General features: G+C 40.0%; 2 protein-coding genes across 8 annotated transcripts in view; both read right to left on the bottom strand.

The window, feature by feature from the left end:
• zgc:110269 (probable flap endonuclease 1 homolog) overlaps positions 1-16,660 on the bottom strand; it is a 36,470-nt gene extending 19,810 nt beyond the window's left edge. Inside the window, exons 1-2 of one of the 3 annotated variants that reach the window (XM_062022315.1) lie at positions 16,355-16,660; positions 4,866-4,932 (exon numbers count right to left, since the gene is read on the bottom strand). In XM_062022315.1, coding sequence (XP_061878299.1) covers positions 4,866-4,932; positions 16,355-16,436 — 149 coding nt within the window. In that variant the 5' untranslated portion in view covers positions 16,437-16,660. Of the gene's footprint in view, positions 1-4,865; positions 4,933-14,386; positions 14,405-16,354 lie in introns of those variants that run through there. The other 2 variants (XM_062022314.1, XM_062022316.1) reach the window with 2 other exon arrangements.
• A 549-nt stretch (positions 16,661-17,209) lies between these two features.
• The window catches only part of LOC133630677 (mitochondrial fission factor homolog A-like), a 31,463-nt gene continuing 28,672 nt past the window's right edge, over positions 17,210-20,000 (bottom strand). For 3 of the 5 annotated variants that reach the window (XM_062022305.1, XM_062022307.1, XM_062022306.1), the window contains exons 7-8: positions 19,259-19,324; positions 17,210-17,936 (exon numbers count right to left, since the gene is read on the bottom strand). In XM_062022305.1, the coding sequence (XP_061878289.1) occupies positions 17,850-17,936; positions 19,259-19,324 (153 nt within the window). In that variant the 3' untranslated portion in view covers positions 17,210-17,849. Of the gene's footprint in view, positions 19,325-20,000 lie in introns of all 5 variants that reach the window. The other 2 variants (XM_062022308.1, XM_062022310.1) reach the window with 1 other exon arrangement.

Below are 20,000 nucleotides of genomic sequence, written 5' to 3'. Positions count from 1 at the left end.
TGGTGCTTTACAGAGAGTAAATGGGACAATGAAAAAGGAGGATTACCTCCAAATTCTTCAGGATAACCTAAAATCAGCCCGGAGGTTGGGTCTTGGGCGCAGTTGGGTGTTCCAACAGGACAATGACCCCAAACACACGTCAAAAGTGGTAAAGGAATGGCTAAATCAGGCTCGAATTAAGGTTTTAGAATGGCCTTCCCAAAGTCCTGACTTAAACGTGTGGACAATGCTGAAGAAACAAGCCCATGTCAGAAAACCAACAAATTTAGCTGAACTGCACCAATGTAGTCAAGAGGAATGGTCAAAAATTCAACCAGAAGCTTGCCAGAAGCTTGTGGATGGCTACCAAAAGCGCCTTATTGCAGTGAAACCTGCCAAATATTAACATTGCTGTATGTATACTTTTGACGCAGCAGATTTGGTCACATTTTCAGTAGACCCATAATAAATTCATAAAAGAACCAAACTTCATTAATGTTTTTTGTGACAAACAAGTATGTGCTCCAATCACTCTATCACAAAAAAATAAGAGTTGTAGAAATTATTGGAAACTCAAGACAGCCATCACATTATGTTCTTTACAAGTGTATGTAAACTTTTGACCCTGACTGTATACACCCTTAGTATATCGCATTGGAATGGACAAAAAAGTGTTCATTAGTGGGTAGTAACACGCAACATTTACTAAATTTTTTGGATGAATTGTACAATTGTTATTGTCAGAGTAGTTTTAATGCAACATACATACGTTTTACTTTTACATGAGTATTTTTGTGAAGAAAAAAACACTTCTTTCTACATTTCCATTGTGACATTTATCATCATTATATTTATTCACAATGTACAGATTATTGCTTGCAAATACATACTTTTGGCTGGTTAGAGAGACTTCTCCCAGCGACCCTGTTTTACCACTCGTGACGTTTGACTCCATTTCACCAATCAAACGGAGCCTGGCTGTCACATGACCACAATCAAACTACACACTGTAAAAAGTGCCATGACGTCAGGCATTCACAACTCTTTAATGTTTACTTACAAACGGGGAAAAATCAATCAATCAATCAATCAATGTTTATTTATATAGCCCTAAATCACAAGTGTCTCAAAGGGCTGTACAAGCCACAACGACATCCTCGGTACAGAGCCCACATACGGGCAAGGAAAAACTCACCCCAGTGGGACGTCGGTGAATGACTATGAGAAACCTTGGAGAGGACCGCATATGTGGGTAACCCCCCCCCCCTCTAGGGGAGACCGAAAGCAACGGATGTCGAGTGGGTCTGACATAACATTGTGAAAGTCCAGTCCACAGTGGATCCAACACATCAGCGGGAGTCCAGTCCACAGCGGGGCCAACAGGAAACCATCCCGAGCGGAGACGGGTCAGCAGCGCAGAGATGTCCCCAACCGATGCACAGGCTAGTGGTCCACCCGGGGTCCCGGCTCTGGACAGCCAGCACTTCATCCATGGCCACCGGACCTATGCAACTCCCCCTCGCAAGGGACAGGGGAGAAGAGGAGAGAAGAAAAGAAACGGCAGATCAACTGGTCTAAAAAGGGGGGGTCTATTTAAAGGCTAGATTATACAAATGAGTTTTAAGATGGGACTTAAATGCTTCTACTGAGGTAGCATCTCTAACTGTTACCGGGAGGGCATTCCAGAGTACTGGAGCCCGAATAGAAAACGCTCTATAGCCCGCAGACTTTTTTTTGGCTCTGGGAATCACTAATAAGCCGGAGTTCTTTGAACGCAGATTTCTTGTCGGGACATATGGTACAATACAATCGGCGAGATAGGCTGGAGCTAAACCGTGTAGTATTTTATACGTAAGTAGTAAAACCTTAAAGTCGCATCTTAAGTGCACAGGAAGCCAGTGCAAATGAGCCAGTATAGGCGTAATATGATCAAACTTTCTTGTTTTTGTCAAAAGCCTTGCAGCCGCATTTTGTACCAACTGTAATCTTTTAATGCTAGACATAGGGAGGCCCGAAAATAATACGTTACAGTAATCGAGACGAGACGTAACGAACGCATGAATAATGATCTCAGCGTCGCTAGTGGACAAGATGGAACGAATTTTAGCGATATTACAGAGATGAAAGAAGGCCGTTTTAGTAACACTCTTAATGTGTGACTCAAACGAGAGAGTTGGGTCGAAGATAATACCCAGGTTCTTTACCGAGTCGCCTTGTTTAATTGTTTGGTTGTCAAATGTTAAGGTGGTATTATTAAATAGATGTCGGTGTCTAGCAGGACCGATAATCAGCATTTCCGTTTTCTTAGCGTTGAGTTGCAAAAAGTTAGCGGACATCCATTGTTTAATTTCATTAAGACACGCCTCCAGCTGACTACAGTCCGGCGTGTTGGTCAGCTTTAGGGGCATGTAGAGTTGAGTGTCATCAGCATAACAGTGAAAGCTAACACCGTACTTGCGTATGATGTCACCCAGCGGCAGCATGTAAATACTAAAGAGTACAGGGCCAAGAACCGAACCCTGGGGAACTCCGCACGTTACCTTGACATAGTCAGAGGTCACATTGTTATGGGAGACGCACTGCATCCTGTCAGTAAGATAAGAGTTAAACCAAGACAAGGCTAAGTCTGACATACCAATACGTGTTTTGATACGCTCTAATAAAATATTATGATCGACGGTATCGAAAGCGGCGCTAAGATCAAGAAGCAGCAACATAGATGACGCATCAGAATCCATCGTTAGCAATAGATCATTAGTCATTTTTGCGAGGGCTGTCTCCGTAGAGTGATTTGCCCTGAAACCGGATTGAAAAGGTTCACAGAGATTGTTAGTCACTAAGTGTTCATTTAGCTGCTGTGCAACAATTTTTTCGAGAATTTTGGAAATAAACGGAAGGTGGGAGACCGGTCGGTAGTTTACCATGAGGTCAGGATCGAGGTTAGGTCTTTTGAGCAGAGGATGAATAACCGCTTTTTTGAATGCTAGGGGAACAGTGCCGGAGGAAAGTGATAAGTTTATAATATTTAACACTGATGGACCTAATAATACAAACAGTTCCTTGATAAGTTTCCCAGGAAGTGGGTCAAGTAAACATGTTGTTTGTTTTATCCCACTTACACGCTGTAATAATTCCTCTAATGTTATTTCATCAAAAATAGAGAGACTATTTTGGAGGGCAGTGTCCGTCGTATATACAGTCGTATTTGTGTTGATAGAACCCAGTTGTAGCTGGGATGCGTTGTCTTTAATCTCCTTTCTAATGAGTTCAATTTTCTTATTAAAGAAATTCATAAAATCATCTGCCGAGTGGGTGGAGCTACTGGGAGGAGTCCCTTGTTGGGTTAGCGATGCTACTGTACTAAACAGAAATTTAGGATCGTTTTTGTTGAGGCGGATGAGATTTGAGTAGTATTTAGCTTTAGCTAAGGTAAGCATGCGTTTATAAGTTATTAAACTATCACTCCATGCTCGATGGAAAACCTCAAGTTTAGTCGCGCGCCATTTGCGTTCCAGTTTTCTACATGATAATTTATGAGCTCTAATTTCTTCTGTAAACCATGGGGTGCGCCTTTTAGGGGCCCTTTTTTGCTTTAGCGGTGCTATACTATCAATAATTTCGCGCAAGGCATCGTCAAAGTTGTTAGTGAGGTTATCAATAGAGCCGACATAATTTGAGAATGGTGCCATTACCGAAGGCAGTAGGTCAGCAAGAGTCATCGTTGTGGCAGCATTAATGTTACGGCCGCTATAGCAGTTATTATTATTATTAGCTTGTTGACAAAGAGTCAAAACTTCAAATTTTATAAGGTAATGATCGGACATTACTTTAGTATATGGAAGTATCATAACTTTGGAGGTGGTGACACCCCTGACAAGCACTAGATCTATTGTATTACCGTTGCGATGCGTGGGTTCATGTATTATTTGTGTAAGACCACAGCTATCAATTATGGTTTGGAGCGCCACGCACTGAGGGTCCGATGGGGTATTCATATGGATATTAAAGTCCCCCATTATGATTATATTGTCGGCGTGCGTCACTAGATCAGCAACGAACTCTGAGAATTCACTGATAAAGTCCGAATAGGGCCCAGGGGGGCGGTAGATAACAGCCAGGTCGAGAGGTAGCGGTGTGACAGACCTCATAGTAAGCACCTCAAACGATTTATATTTATTATTTAGGTTAGGGGTAAGGTTGAAATTTTCATTGTATATTAGTGATACACCCCCTCCCCTTTTAAGAGGACGGGCAACATGCGCATTCGTATAGTTAGGAGGAGATGCCTCATTGAGCGCAGAAAATTCGTCCGGTTTGAGCCAGGTTTCGCTAAGACCAATGACGTTGAAAAAAACAACATTTATGTAATGTGCTGTCACCTGTGTCAGTAGAAATGTTCACATTTAGCCTACAAGAATCCCACTTCCAACTACAGAAAACATGTAGCGGTAAGTTGTAGATGAATGTTTATGTTTTCACATTAGCCTTGTTATAAACACATAAGAGACTGTTAATTGTAAATAATTTGTAGTACATGCTGTAGCTGTAGCACGCACACACACACACACACACACACACACACACACACACACACACACACACACACACACACACACACACACACACACACACACACACACACACACACACACACACACACACACACACACACACACACACACACACACACACACACTAAAAAATAGCCACTCACCAGTTGCTCAGTACTGGAGTACCTTTTTCACTGAATACTTACTATTACTCTAGTAATTAATTGGATGACTACTTTACTTCAGTCATACTACTCTAAAGTATTGGTACTCTTACTTGAGTACAACGTTGGACTACTCTAGCCATCTGTAATGATTAGTGCTCCTTCCAGATACCTCAGTGATGGCGTGGCTGAGCGGAACTGGTTGATCATAATGGAGGTGTCCACAGCAATCACCTTTCCTGTGGGAGAAGAAGAGAGTTGATGTAAGATGAAGTTATCTACCTTCAAATGTGCTGAATGGATCATAATGCACATATTATTTAGGAATATACTGTGTTGACAATACTGCATGAGAAGTGACCTCACAATAAAGGTGATATATTTATCTTCTGCTTGTCCTCACATTCAGAAGTAGCTCATTATTTGAAAATTAGGCCTGAAAGAATGTTGCATCTGTATTTTTCTTTCTTTTAAAAATGTTTTTTTTTTCTTTTTAAAGACGATGTGTCAAAAAATAAAATGGTGTACAAGTTTTAGTATCAATCCGATAAGTACAAAGATAATTAAAGACGTAAATATCTACCTTTTCTGATACTCGGCAGCACAGCCAGGAATTCATTAGGCTAGTATCAAATCACACTTTTATTGATACCATCGATATTGGATGGACAAGCCCACTTCTACATGTGAATAAAGTTTGATTGTTGTTCCCCTGGGGAAAACTGGGTAAGACACGGCACACTGACAAAGCTTAACCTATTATTACTATAACAATCTACAAGGTTAATACAGTTCGCTTCTCTTTCTTCCCCTCCAATTATTTGCTTTCTTTTGTAATTCAAGTTATCCATATATGTATTGTTGCATTTGAAACAATTGTATTGTTGATAATAAAGGTAAATATTGTTATTATTCATTATCAATAGTGCTATTTATATTGGTATTTCTATTGCTCCATTTATAGTGTAATAATGTTCATTGTAATTTCTGTGTTATTAATATTTACTTCACTAACTGCTTTTCTGCTATCACTTTCACTATCATATTTGTACATAAACTATTTGCTGATGCTGTTCTATTGTTGTTGTTGTCTCTGTCTTATCGCTCTCTTGTCCCAACAATTTCCCCCTCGGTCTTCCTTTTTTTCTCTTTCTATCCCCTCCTGCTCCAGTATGGCCAAATAATAATATAAATCCATTTAATAAAGTCAAATACAAATAAGGCAACACGAGAAGTATCCCACACTTATCTTTTGTAAAGTAAATCTGTACAGCAGATATACATCATCTACATCAACAACATTATTTGTTTGAGTGGCTGGACAGGACACACAAAAAAAGTTTGATTGATAGATGTCACACAAGGTTGTGTTGCGTCCAATTACCAATAAACCCAGGCCCAGAACAGCAGATACCAATACCTTTTACTTGTAATGTTTTAAGATCATTGACTGATTTTGTGAATTTTACCTATACTGTGTTAATCGTGTTAATAATCAGAATAAAACTCAGTGGCCTATTGGTTAGAGCAGTGGTCCCCAACCACCGGGCCGCGGACCGGTACGGTACCGGGCCGCACAAGAAAAGAAAAAAAAGAAAAAAGAAAAATTTTTTATTAAATCAACATAAAAAACACAATATCTACATTTACATTATATATCAATATAGTTGAATACAGTCTGCAGGGATACAGTCCGTAAGCACACATGATTGTATTTCTTTATAAAAAAAAATAAAAAAATTAAAATTAAAATAAAATACCACACCCGCCCGTCCCCCACCCCGCCCCCGGTTCGCGGGACTAATTTTCAAGCGTTGACCGGTCCGCAGCTACAAAAAGGTTGGGGACCACTGGGTTAGAGTGTCCGCCCTGACATCGGTAGGTCGTGAGTTCAAACCCCGGCCGAGTCATACCAAAGACTATAATAATGGGACCCATTACTTCCCTGCTTGCCACTCAGCATCAAGGGTTGGAATTGGAGGTTAAATCACCAAAAATGATTCCCGGGCCCGGCCACCGCTGCTGCCCACTGCTCCCCTCACCTCCCAGGGGGTGAACAAGGGGATGGGTCAAATGCAGAGGACACATTTCACCACACCTGTGTGTGTGTGTGTGTGTGTGTGTGTGTGTGTGTGTGTGTGTGTGTGTGTGTGTGTGTGTGTGTGTGTGTGTGTGTGTGTGTGTGTGTGTGTGTGTGTGTGACCAGTGGCGTCACTAGCTTTTAAGGACAGGGGGGGCTTTGCCCCCAGGAGATGCACAGGATGCGAGCGAACGTAGCGCACGAGCACAAAACTTCACAAACGGCTTACAAAGATTTAGAAATTAATCATTGTTATTATTATTATTTCAGTGGGTTTATTTTCAATGTGTGTTCAGTACAACAACAAACATGTTCCAAGATGGCGCCAGTATGTGCTTTGGCCCGCCGTCTCTCGCTGTCAGCTCTGTTCGTTTTTGTGTTGTTTGCGTCTATTTTCGTCTCTGTCAGTTCACTGCTTGTGTATGACCGCCAAACACTGTTGGATCTTTGCCCCTCTCCCACTGATATGATCAACTTCGACGTTGGTTTTTTGACGTCCCAGTCATCTTTTTCACCTGGCCGAAAACCTGCCTTCCTTTCCCGCCCCCTGGCTCCTCTCCCCCGGCGGAAGCGTCTCCGGCGCCGCGGTAAACGTGGCGGCCAGCTGGTGAAAGTTAGGGCACCTCTGGCCCGGCTTCCCGTGGCTTCCCGAAGGAGGAATGGTGCGGTATCCGCTCTTCTCCTGCACCCACGCTCGCTGGAGCCCATCGGTTCCTGGCTTGTTCCTATCGGTGGTTTGGAGGAAGAGGCTTGCCGCCGTCGCTCCTGCTATCCCCGCCCCCGGAGGCGCGGGGTGGATTCCCGCCACCTGCGGGCTGTGTGTCGGGCCCCACCTGGATTAGCTGCGGCCTTGGACGTGCTGGCCCCTGCCAGGTTCGGTCTTGTGAACGCAAGATCCTTGACAAACAAAACTTTTATCCTGAAGGATTTCTTCACTTCCCGCGGACTGGACTTCCTCTGTGTGACGGAAACATGGCTGAGAGCCGGTGAGTCCGCCCCTCTTAATGAACTTCTGCCTCCGGAGTGTTCCTACTTTAATTCTCCGCTGTCGTCCGGCCGAAAAGGAGGAGGATTAGCAGTCGTTTTTAAAAATGACTTTAAATGCCGTCAGATCCGCGTGCAATCCTCCTTTTCAAGCTTCGAACTGTGCATGTTTGAACTGGGTCTTTCTGATGTCGTCCTGTGTGCCGTCGTTTATCGACCACCCAAGTACCACAAAGACTTTATAACTGACTTTTCTGAATTTCTGGCTGAAATCCTGCCCAAATATGATCGTGTCCTTATTGTGGGTGATTTTAATATTCACACCTGCTGTCCAAACGAGTCGCTTCCCAGGAGCTTCCTGAATAATTGACTCTTTTAATTTCGTACAATCTGTATGTGGTTCCACACATGAACGCGGGCATACACTCGATTTAGTGCTCTCGTATGGTTTGTGTGTTTTTAATTTGGACATTTGCGATGCTGTGTTCTCTGATCATATGCCGATCCTGTTTGATATTCCCACTCAGTGTCCGGTTAAATTGTGCGCTCCGCCTCAACGCCCTCGCATGTTTAATTCTTCGTCTTCTGCTCTGTTCTCCTCAATTTTTTCGACTCTTTGTGAGGATAATTCTGCAGCCTCTGTATGTCTGAATACTGAAGAGTTGGTTTCTGGTTTCAACTCTATTTGTTTACAAACTCTGGACACGATCGCTCCTTTCAAATGCCGCCGCTCTAAAGCTACGTCTCAGCCCTGGTTGAATGACGTCACTCGGGCTGCCAGGCGCAAGTGTAGAATGGCAGAGAGAAAATGGAAAAAAGACAGGCTGCATGTGTCCTTTGCCATTTTTAAAGAAAGCCTGTTTTCCTTTCAGATGACTGTAAAATGAGAGATGAATATATATCTATCTCAGATTATATCTTCTAACTATAACAACCCCAGAGTTCTGTTTAAAACTATTAACACTGTCATTGATGCTCCCAAATCTGTTGGTTTTGATGCTTCTTTTGAATTCTGTGAAAATTGTCTCCATTTTTTCACTGACAAAATTGTGTCAACTAGAGCCAGTTTATCTCAGCCTTCATATGACCCTTCTGTTCCTCTGCATTTCTCTTTTGTTTTCCATCAGTTTGAGCCGGTGTCCTTTTCTTTTTTAAATGACACAGTTAGTCATATAAAGCCCTCTGGTTCTCCTGCAGACTCCCTCCCACCTCGCCTGTTTAAGGAGGTACTTGCTACTATTGGATCAAGTGTCCTTAACATTATCAATAGTAGCCTCTCTTCTGGAATAGTTCCAGTAGAGTTTAAACATGCAGTGGTACGACCTCTACTTAAAAAACCAAGCCTCGACCCCTCTCTCCTCTCTTAGACCTTAGACCTATCTCTAATCTTCCATACATTTATAAAATATTAGAGAAGGTTGTCTACAGTCAATTGTTGCCCTTCTTAGAGGATAATGGTATCACTGAGTTGTTCCAGTCCGGTTTTAAAGCCCTCCACAGCACAGAGTCAGCGCTTTTAAAAGTTTTTAACGATATCCTCCTGTCAACTGATTCTGGTAAATATGTTGTCCTGGTGCTTTTAGATCTGTCTGCTGCTTTCGACACCGTCGACCACGCCACCTTAATCACTCGTCTTGAGAACTGTGTGGGCATTAAGGGCGCCGCCCTCAACTGGTTCCGGTCGTACCTAACTGACAGGAGTTTTTGTGTAAAAATAGACAGTTTTATGTCTTCCACAGCTCCTTTACCACATGGGGTTCCCCAGGGCTCAATCCTTGCCCCAATCTTATTTGCGCTTTACCTTCTCCCCCTTGGTTCTATTTTTAGGAAGTACGATATTGCATTTCATTTTTATGCCGATGATTGCCAGATTTATTTTCCCATGGCACAAAATAACACGGTTCAACGTCTTATTGACTGCCTGCACGACATCAAAGCCTGGCTTTCAGCTAACTTCTTGAGCCTAAATGAAGACAAAACAGAAGTTATGTTGTTCGGTCCAAGTCGCTCCCCCTCCCCCAACGTTGACCTCGGCACTCTGACCCCGTATCTCAGCGACTGTGTCACAAACCTGGGGGTGAAGTTCGACTCAGATTTTAAATTCGAAAAACAAATCAGCAGCGTCGTACAAAAAAGTTTTTATCAATTACGCCAAATAGCGAAAGTGAAACCGCTTCTATCAGGACATGATCTCGAGAAATTAATCCACGCCTTTATCTCGACTCGTTTAGACTACTGCAATGCCCTGTATGTAGGCATTAGCCAGGCCTCCCTCGCCCGCCTGCAGCTCGTGCAGAACTCTGCTGCTCGTCTGCTAACACAGACCCGCAGACTTGAGCACATCACCCCTATATTAGCGTCCCTTCACTGGCTCCCTGTGCGTTACAGAATCAATTTTAAACTCCTTTTATTTGTTTTTAAATGTCTAAACAACCTTGCGCCAACATATTTCTCCGACCTCCTTCAGCCTTACTGCCCCACCCGATCCCTAAGATCAGCCGATCAGCTGCTACTGACGGTCCCGGACACAAGGCTGAAGCTTAGAGGTGACAGAGCTTTCGCTGCTGCTGCTCCCAAGCTCTGGAACGACCTACCTCTGAGTGTTAGACAAGCCTCCTCTTCCTGTTTTTAAATCTCTCTTAAAAACATACTTTTATTCCATGGCTTTTAACACTGAGTGATACCCATCCTGCAATGGCGCCCCATAATACACATGCTGTGAACCTGTTTTTATGTTTTTATGTTTTTATATTTTATTTATTTATTTTTTATCGTGTTCTGTTTGTGTTGTGTTGTGTTGTGTTTGCTCGGTTCTTGTATTATTTTTAACCTGCCCATTGTACAGCACTTTGGCTACCCCTGTGGTAAATTTTAAATGTGCTTTATAAATAAAGTTGATTTGATTTGATGGGTTTGCACAGTGACATTTTGTTTACAGCATCAACAAGAAACAATTACTTGCATGATCCTTCAAGATACACTGAAACACAATGAAAGTCATGGCATTAGCCTCTATGTTATTAATTCACAAATTAGAGGCTAATGCCACCACTTTAGCTCACAATACAATAATTGTTTGTTCCCAAATATTTTGAAGTTGCACAGATTACATTTTGGGCACATATGTGACTAAAATGGTTGTAAATTCAAGCCCTGGAAATATTACTTAATTACTTGAATTAAAGTAATATCTGGATCGGGATAATTTGGCTTGTATATAATATATATATATATATATATATATATATATATATATATATATATATATATATATATATATATATATATATATATATATATATATATATTATGGCAAGCCGTTAAGGAAATTAAATATATATGTAAGTCTGAATAGAAATGAGAAAGTTTTATATATACTGTAAATAAGAAAGACTTAGAGTCCGACTGTCTGCTGATCTGAAAAAGAGCCAAAGCTGTCAAAGAGCTGAGGGACCATCTTCAAAGTGCAATGCTGAAACAAATAATGCAAACAATAAAATGTAACTTCCAGGGTTTGAGATCAACGTAGTCCCGTCGTCACGGGGACGGTAAAAAAAATGCACGGGACGAAATTAAATGCTCCCCGGGACGATGGCTTTTATCCATTTTCTTTTTTTTTCTTTTTATGTATTTATTCATTTTACATTTTATATTAAATGTCTTGGTTTTTCCACTCTCTGAAAATCCTATGAAATGTTTAACAAGCCATCCTATAATAATACAACAGCTATTAATGCAGTGGTTCTCAAACTTTTTTTGTCATCCCCCACTTTGGACAAGGGGGAGTTTTCAAGCCCCACCTGCCCCCATCGCCCCAACAGAACGCTAATGCCAAGCTTAACATTTTCAAATTTATTGAACATCAAGTAACATCAAGTTGTATACATTCAAACTCAATAACATAAAATAACATCAAGTTCAATAATAAATAAAATAACTGTGCAGCAGTGGTATAACTTGCATCAAGTTCAATATCAAATAAAATAACTTGCATCAAGTTCAATAATAAATAAAATAAAAGTGTTATAATTTGCTTCAAGTTCAATAATAAATCAAGAAAAGTGTTATAACTTGCATCAAGTTCAATAATAAATCAAATAAAAGTGTTATAACTTGCATCAAGTTCAATAATAAATAAAATAACTTGCATCAAGTTTAATCATAAATAAAACAAAAGTGTTATAACTTGTATCAAGTTCGATAATAAATCAAAAAAAGTGTTATAACTTGCATCAAGTTCAATAATAAATCAATAAAAGTGTTATAACTTGCATCAAGTTCGATAATAAATCAAAAAAAGTGTTATAACTTGCATCAAGTTCAATAATAAATAAATAAAAGTGTTATAACTTGCATCAAGTTTAATAATAAATCAAATAAAAGTGTTATAACTTGCATCAAGTTCAATAATAAATCAAATAACTTGCATCAAGTTCAATAATAAATAAAAATAAAAGTGCCACTTTGCAATCTTTGCAAAAAAAAAAGGAGGAGCTAATGCATTTGGCAAGACAGGGCAAGTGAACATGAGTTTTACAGTACTCCAGCATTAGTGGCTGCAATGAGTCTGTTTTGCACTGCACAGCTTTTCAAATCGGGGTTGCAGGCTTGACACTGCCACTGTTAAAACCTCATTGAGTTCGGGGCTGAGCTGCCTTGACGCGAGTGCTTCCCGGTGAATGACACACAGTGTGTCCAATGCGCATTTGGCGCAACCCTCTTTATTAGAGCCTGCAGCCCGTTTCTTGACTTTGCCATGGTCTGTGCGCCATCAGAGCAAAGCCCACACAGTTTTCCCATTTAAGGTCATGTTCTTTGAGGAAACTGTCCATTATCTTGAACAGCTCATCAGCATTGGCTCTATTTTTTATGTATTTGCAAAACAGCAAATCCTCGCACAGTGACTCGCCATTCACAAAGCTTCCGCTTAGCCCCGCCCCCATTAGTTACTGTTGCTATGTCTGTCAAACTTGCGCTCCTACCTAGAAATGTAAAGCCTACAGGAAAAATAAGTAATTTACATTTATTTATATAGCGGATTTCACAGACAGAATCACAAAGTCATTTACAGTGTGTATAGAAAATGAAAGTATAGTAAAAAAAAAAAAAAATCTAAGAATATAATAAAAAACAATACAAAAAAATTTAAGTTAAAGGCCTACTGAAATGATTTTTTTTTTATTTAAACGGGGATAGCAGATCTATTCTATGTGTCATACTTGATCATTTCGCGATATTGCCATATTTTTGCTGAAAGGATTTAGTATAGAACAACGACGATAAAGATTGCAACTTTTGGTATCTGATAAAAAAAAGGCTTGCCCCTACCGGAAGTAGCGTGACGTAGTCAGTTGAACATATACGCAAAGTTCCCTATTGTTTACAATGATGGCCGCATGAAGTGAGAGAGATTCGGACCGAGAAAGCGACAATTTCCCCATTAATTTGAGCGAGGATGAAAGATTTGTGGATGAGTAAAGTGCAAGTGAAGGACTAGTGGGGAGTTGAAGCTATTCAGATAGGGAAGATGCTGTGAGAGCCGGGGGTGACCTGATATTCAGCTGGGAATGACTACAACAGTAAATAAACACAAGACATATATATACTCTATTAGCCACAACACAACCAGGCTTATATTTAACATGCCACAAATTAATCCTGCATAAAAACACCTGCGTGTTTGTTATGCTAGCTCCTAGCTCCTCTGCTAGCTCCTAGCTCCATAGAACACGCCAATACAATTCAAACACCTGATCAACACACACAATCACTCAGCCCAAAAGACCGTTCACCTAACCCAAGGTTCATAAAGCTTATATATTTTTAAAAAGTTACGTACGTGACACGCACGTACGGTCAAGTTATCAAATGTTTAGCAGCCAAGGCTGCATACTCACGGTACCTGATATTCAGCTGGGAATGACTACAACAGTAAATAAACACAAGACATATATATACTCTATTAGCCACAACACAACCAGGCTTATATTTAATATGCCACAAATTAATCCTGCATAATAACACCTGCGTGTTTGTTATGCTAGCTCCTAGCTCCTCTGCTAGCTCCTAGCTCCATAGAACACGCCAATACAATTCAAACACCTGATCAACACACACAATCACTCAGCCCAAAAGACCGTTCACCTAACCCAAGGTTCATAAAGCTTATATATTTTTAAAAAGTTACGTACGTGACGCGCACGTACAGTACGGTACGTGTTATGCTAGCTCCTAGCTCCTATGCTAGCTCCTAGCTCCATAGAACACGCCAATACAATTCAAACACCTGATCAACACACACAATCACTCAGCCCAAAAGACCGTTCACCTAACCCAAGGTTCATAAAGCTTATATATTTTTAAAAAGTTACGTACGTGACGCGCACGTACGGTACGGTACGTGTTATGCTAGCTCCTAGCTCCTATGCTAGCTCCTAGCTCCATAGAACACGCCAATACAATTCAAACACCTGATCAACACACACAATCACTCAGCCCAAAAGACCGTTCACCTAACCCAAGGTTCATAAAGCTTATATATTTTAAAAAAGTTACGTACATACGCAAAAAAAAGTTGCGCACATACGGTCAAGCGATCAAATGTTTAGAAGCCAAAGCTGCATACTCACAGTAGCACGTCTGCGTCTTTGTCATCCAAATCAAAGTAATCCTGGTAAGAGTCTGTGTTGTCCCAGTTCTCTACAGGCGTCTGTGTATCGAAGTCAAAAGTCCTCCTGGTTAGAGTCTCTGTTATCCGAGTTCTTCCATCTTGACTGCATCTTTCGGGAATGTAAACAAAGAAGCGCCGGCTGTGTACTGTTGTGGCTGACTACGTTCGAAAAATACGTCCATTTCGCACCGACAACTTTCTTCTTTGCTTGCTCAGCTTCCTTCTCCATAATGCAATTAACATGATTGAAACAGATTCACGAACACAGATGTCCAGAATACTGTGGAATTATGAAATGAAAACAGAGCTTTTTCGTATTGGCTTCAATGTGGAAGGCATACCCGTGTTCCCCGGTCTACGTCACGCGCATACGTCATCCTCAGAGGCGTTTCGAACCGGAAGTTTAGCGGCAAATTTAAAATGTCACTTTATAAGTTAACCCGGCCGTATTGGCATGTGTTATAATGTTAAGATTTCATCATTGATATATAAACTATCAGTCTGCGTGGTCGGTAGTAGTGGGTTTCAGTAGGCCTTTAAATTTCCTCCCGTTCCTCGCGCCCCACCTGTCATGTCTCTATTCCCCACCAGTGGGGCGCGCCCCACACTTTGAGAAACGCTGTATTAATGTAACAATACAATAAAACAAATATATTTAATGATGTTTTTTTCATTATTTTAACTGTATATAGATTCTACAAGAAACACAAAACTTAAAAACTAAATTATTTACAATTGCAGACACAAGGTTCTTGTTCTGCAGTGCTGTGTGCTAATGTGCTTCGTACACCTGCAGGACCGCAAGGAAGGTCGCAGAGAAAATGTGGACTGGATTTTGAGTGATGTGGGCATTTTCTCTATGAACAAGTGGAATGGATTGGATACCGACGCACTAAAGGGGCTCTCTATCTTACGCTATGAAGTGAGGGGAAACTGAGTGAATAATGACAGGTTATATTATTATTTATTTAAACTCATATTCGGGCCACTTTATAATAAATATGTCGGCATGTATTTGTTAAAAAAATAATAATAATAATAATAATTGTTTTTTTTGTTTTTTTTTAACACCAAATTATTTAGGGGGGCTTAAGAACATTTTAGGGGGGCTTGAGCCCCCCTAAAATAGGCCTAACAACGCCAATGTGTGTGACAATCATTGGTAATTTTAACTTCAACTTTAAAACAAAAGGCACACAAAAAATATTGTACCAGCCCACTAATTTGTGAACAATATTTCATACACCAACATAAGTCAACATAACAGGATCATTATTACCATGAATTGATTAATGTGGACCCCGACTTAAACAAGTTGAAAAACGTATTCAGGTGTTACCATTTAGTGGTCAATTGTACGGAATACGTACTGAACTGTGCAATCTACTAATAAAAGTTTCAATCAATCAATCAATCAATCAATCATTAATTATATTATGCAATTTAAATTACTGTGTTCCCTTTTGTTACATACAATTGTTAATAGTGTTAATAAGGATACAAAAGCAAAAACTACTACTTTCACTTTCTGCAAAATATTAGAACAGCACAACAAAAACACAAACGTTGATGCATTTACGCGTAGAACTGAATAATATCGATAACATTACAGTAGTATCGACAGATAACGATTAAACCCTAATATCTATACGTGTCAAATACAATGTTTTGTGAAATTAGCGCCTCCTTTCGCCACTGTTAACATTGAGATGTCAGAAAATACGCACTTTGAACTAGACAGCCTAGAAAAGAGCGTTTTATTTGACAAAAATCACAGTATGATTCGACATTAGGGATCAAAAAGGTTGCGATCAAAAAGGTTGCGGAAGTAACGTCAACAACAAACGACTTCGCGAGTTAGCTAGTAGCTAATAACAACATCGAGAAACGTTGTAAAGTGATTAAAAAAAAGAAAGCAAGAGTCTACCTGCGTAGTCACCGACATCGTTGTGAGAAATTGCGCTAGGAGCTTCGTAGCGGATCAAATCTGCCAGTTTGGTGATCCCCATTAGCAGCACAAGCACTAGCTAGCTCGCTAGCTGCAGTGGTGGTCAATCCAAACAGCAATGGGGCCGATACCAAATGGAGTACTGTCTCTTATAGACACGCGCTTGATGTCAATATTTTCAGTTCCCTTCTATGTTTATTTAATCATATACCGGTCTGTAAGTGTATCAGCGGTATTATTATTTTCAGTAATTTTACTTTTCTGGTTACATGACGTCCTGGGCAACTCTCTCCAAAGTGTTCTTATATTGTTTAACTAAGTAGCATATTGTTTAAATCACGTTTTTCCTGACATATCTGTACAGTGTTTAATATGCTTTTTGGACACTTCATTCATGTGATTGGATTTTTGCGTTTAAAATGTTTGAACTGAATTTTATTAAACATCAAATTAAACTGACAATTTCAGTGTAAAAAAAATTAGGTTTAAAAAAATTCAGTGCAGAAATATTTGTTGCTTCAAAAGTACTCAAGTCCCACTTCCGGTAAATTAAGATCCTTAATCATGTCGCAAAACCAGCCAATGAGGTGCTTTAGTCTTAAAATACCGGAAGTGGGTCACGAGTTCTGAAGCAATTTATGTTTAATAAAATTGTCAGCTTAATTTGACGTAAAAAAAAAAATAATAGTTCCAAAAATTCAGTGTCCAAAAGAAGACCCATTAACCTCGATAATGGAGTTGTTTGTTTTGGTCCAACCAGAATGAGCATGCAGGAAGTTGTGCGAGGTCCTGTGGAACAATAGGGGGCAGTGCTGCACAAAGGTCAGGTAGAACTATTTGACGCCCATTTATTAAAGCAAACATTATTTACAAACAACAAATGGACAAAGCTCTCCAAATATACTCAAACACCTTGAGTGATACGAAATAAACTCTATATTTATGTACATTGGAACAATACATACAAAAAAAACCCTAATACTCATCTTTCACATCACAGAAACAACAGCGATAAGAATATTGTATGGAGATGAAAATAAGTCCATGGATTTTCCAGGGGAACGTGTGTGTGGTCCATCAGTGAGTAGATTGATGAAATTCAAGTGTTCTTGACTAGTAAAGCTCCTGAAGAAGAATGGTTCACACAAAATAGTAACAGCTGAATAAGTCAAACACCAAATACTTGAACCTAGAACACTACTGTACACACATTTGGGTAATACACCACACAACAAGCATCCTGCAGGAACTTTATGGCATCTTTAGTTTTAGTCTTCAAGAACATTTATTTATTGTAGCTTTTACTCCTGGGCTGACCTCCCAAAACATTTGTTGCCAAAGTGAAACCTTCTTTTCCATCTAATGATAGCAGGAATGTCCAACATACTGGAATCAATTTTGATAGTTTTCACCATTAAAAGGAAGATATTATTATCATGATATAGCAGTCAAACAATCAGTATTTGTCACATTTCTAGAAGAAAAGTGCAAATGTGTTGAAGCATGAACCAGTAACGTGACTTTTTGTCTCCCTTGATGCTGCATCGCTTCCAAGTGAGGCCTAGATGAACCAGATTAAACAAAAAGTATTTTATATTTCTGTTTTCTTAAAAGACTTAACCCATTGTAAAAAGCTTAGAAGTTTCATAATCACCTACACCGCACCTTGATGTGATTGCTGACACAGCGTAATATTAATAGTGTTAATAAATATATCATATCAATATAATGTGTATAATGTGTTTCATTGTATGTAGGCCACAACAAAGCAAGCTGCAGGGCACAAATGGTCCCCGGGCTACACGTTGAACACCCATACACAATGAATCACTGCCAAAAAAACATGATGGCCGTTATTGGTGTAACATCTGTTGGCGCAGTGCGACTTCTAAAGGAAAACTAACATATTGCACAAAAACACAACCTCACAGAACCCTTCTGTGAGGTTGTGGTATGATTGTTGGTCAGGCTGTAGGGCTTACACCCGCTACAGTGCACCCACAATGTCTTATGTTACAGCCTTATCCCAAAGTTCTATACATTCATTTTTGTCCTCAAAATTCTACACACAATACTCCATTATAACAATGTCAAAATGTTGATTTTTTTTCGAATTTATCAAAACTAAAAATCACATGTACTGTACATATTTATTCAAAGCCTTTGCTCAATACTTAGTTGATGCATCTTGGGCAGCAGTTACAGCCTCAAGTATTTTTTAATACGATGCCACAAGCTTGGCACACCGATCTTTGGGCAGTTTCAATCATTCCTCTTTGCACAGAGACATCCTGGGTGAAAACCAACGCTTTTCATCCAAGCTGATGGAGCTTGACAGGTGCTGCAATAATGAATGGTTGAACGTGCCCAAAGATAGGTGTGCCAAGCTTGTGGCATCATATTCAAAAAGACTTGAGGCTGGAATTACTGCCAAAGATGCATCAACAAAGTATTGAGAAAAGGCTGTCAATACGTATGTACATATAATTTTTTAGTTATTTATATTTAATAATTTTAAAAAAATGTTTTCATATTGTCATTATGGGGTATTGTGTGTAGAATTTTGAGGATAGAAATTAATGTCTTCCATTTTGGAATAAGGCTGTAAGATAAAAATGTCGACAAAGTGAAGTGCTGTGAACACTTTCCAGGTGTCAATATGGTGCCAAGTTGAAAAGCTGAATTCCAATCATTTGCAATTGAAGCATAATACAAAATAAAAAAACATGGTCATTTCAGTGCTTGCTTTTAGATGCGTCTGTAACAAAACATTGCTTTGGCTCTCAGTGTTTCGGGTGTCTTTTGCCCGCTCCCGTCTTAGCGGCGGAACCAAACCCAGGTGTTGATAAGCCAGAAGGCCACCGTTGCAGAATACAGGATCACCTCTCGCTTGGAGCGCTCCTTGTTTTCTTCCTCCAGCAGCTGCAGTCGGCGGTTCAGCTTAACGATCTGACAAGTCACATGACTTACTTTACTGGTATGTACAGTATGTTTGTAATCATTCATGTCCACATCATAGTACAACAGTATATACAGGTGACACTTTTATTGTGTAAAGGCGTGTTTATTTACAAGGTGAAACTACAAACTATGAAAATCTCAAATTGAAAATCTCAGAAAATTGGGGTTTTTACAAAACTTTAAGTCAAGATCATCAAATTTGTAAGAAATAAAGGTGGGACATATCTCACTTTGCATGTAATGAGTTTATATCATACTCATACTTGCCAACCCTCCCGATTTTCCCGGGAGACTCACGAATTTCAGTGCCCCTCCCGAAAATCTCCCGGGGCAACCATTCTCCCGAATTTCTCCCGATATTAATATTAACAATATTAAAGGCACTGCCTTTAGCGTCCTCTCACCTGAAAAGGAGACTATTATATATGTCTCCATTATCCATAGGTTTATCTGTAACCCATAAAGTAGGCAGGCACGGAGCTATTTCTCAGCGTGTGTTTATTCCAGCCGGCACGTTAATACACTGACACACAACATCCGGATTCCCATCATGCATTGCTTCAAAACTACGGCAAGTAGTAATGTCCAAAAACATAACAGAGACGAAGCAGAAGAACGGAGAAGAGACATGGCGACGACGAGTAAGAAGAATAAGTACGCTTGC

Source organism: Entelurus aequoreus, linkage group LG16, assembly GCF_033978785.1.
Source record: "Entelurus aequoreus isolate RoL-2023_Sb linkage group LG16, RoL_Eaeq_v1.1, whole genome shotgun sequence".
In the NCBI taxonomy this organism is placed as follows: Eukaryota; Metazoa; Chordata; class Actinopteri; order Syngnathiformes; family Syngnathidae; genus Entelurus; species Entelurus aequoreus.
The sequence above is the reverse complement of the archived record's forward strand: the minus strand, read 5'-3'. Positions and strand labels throughout refer to the sequence as shown.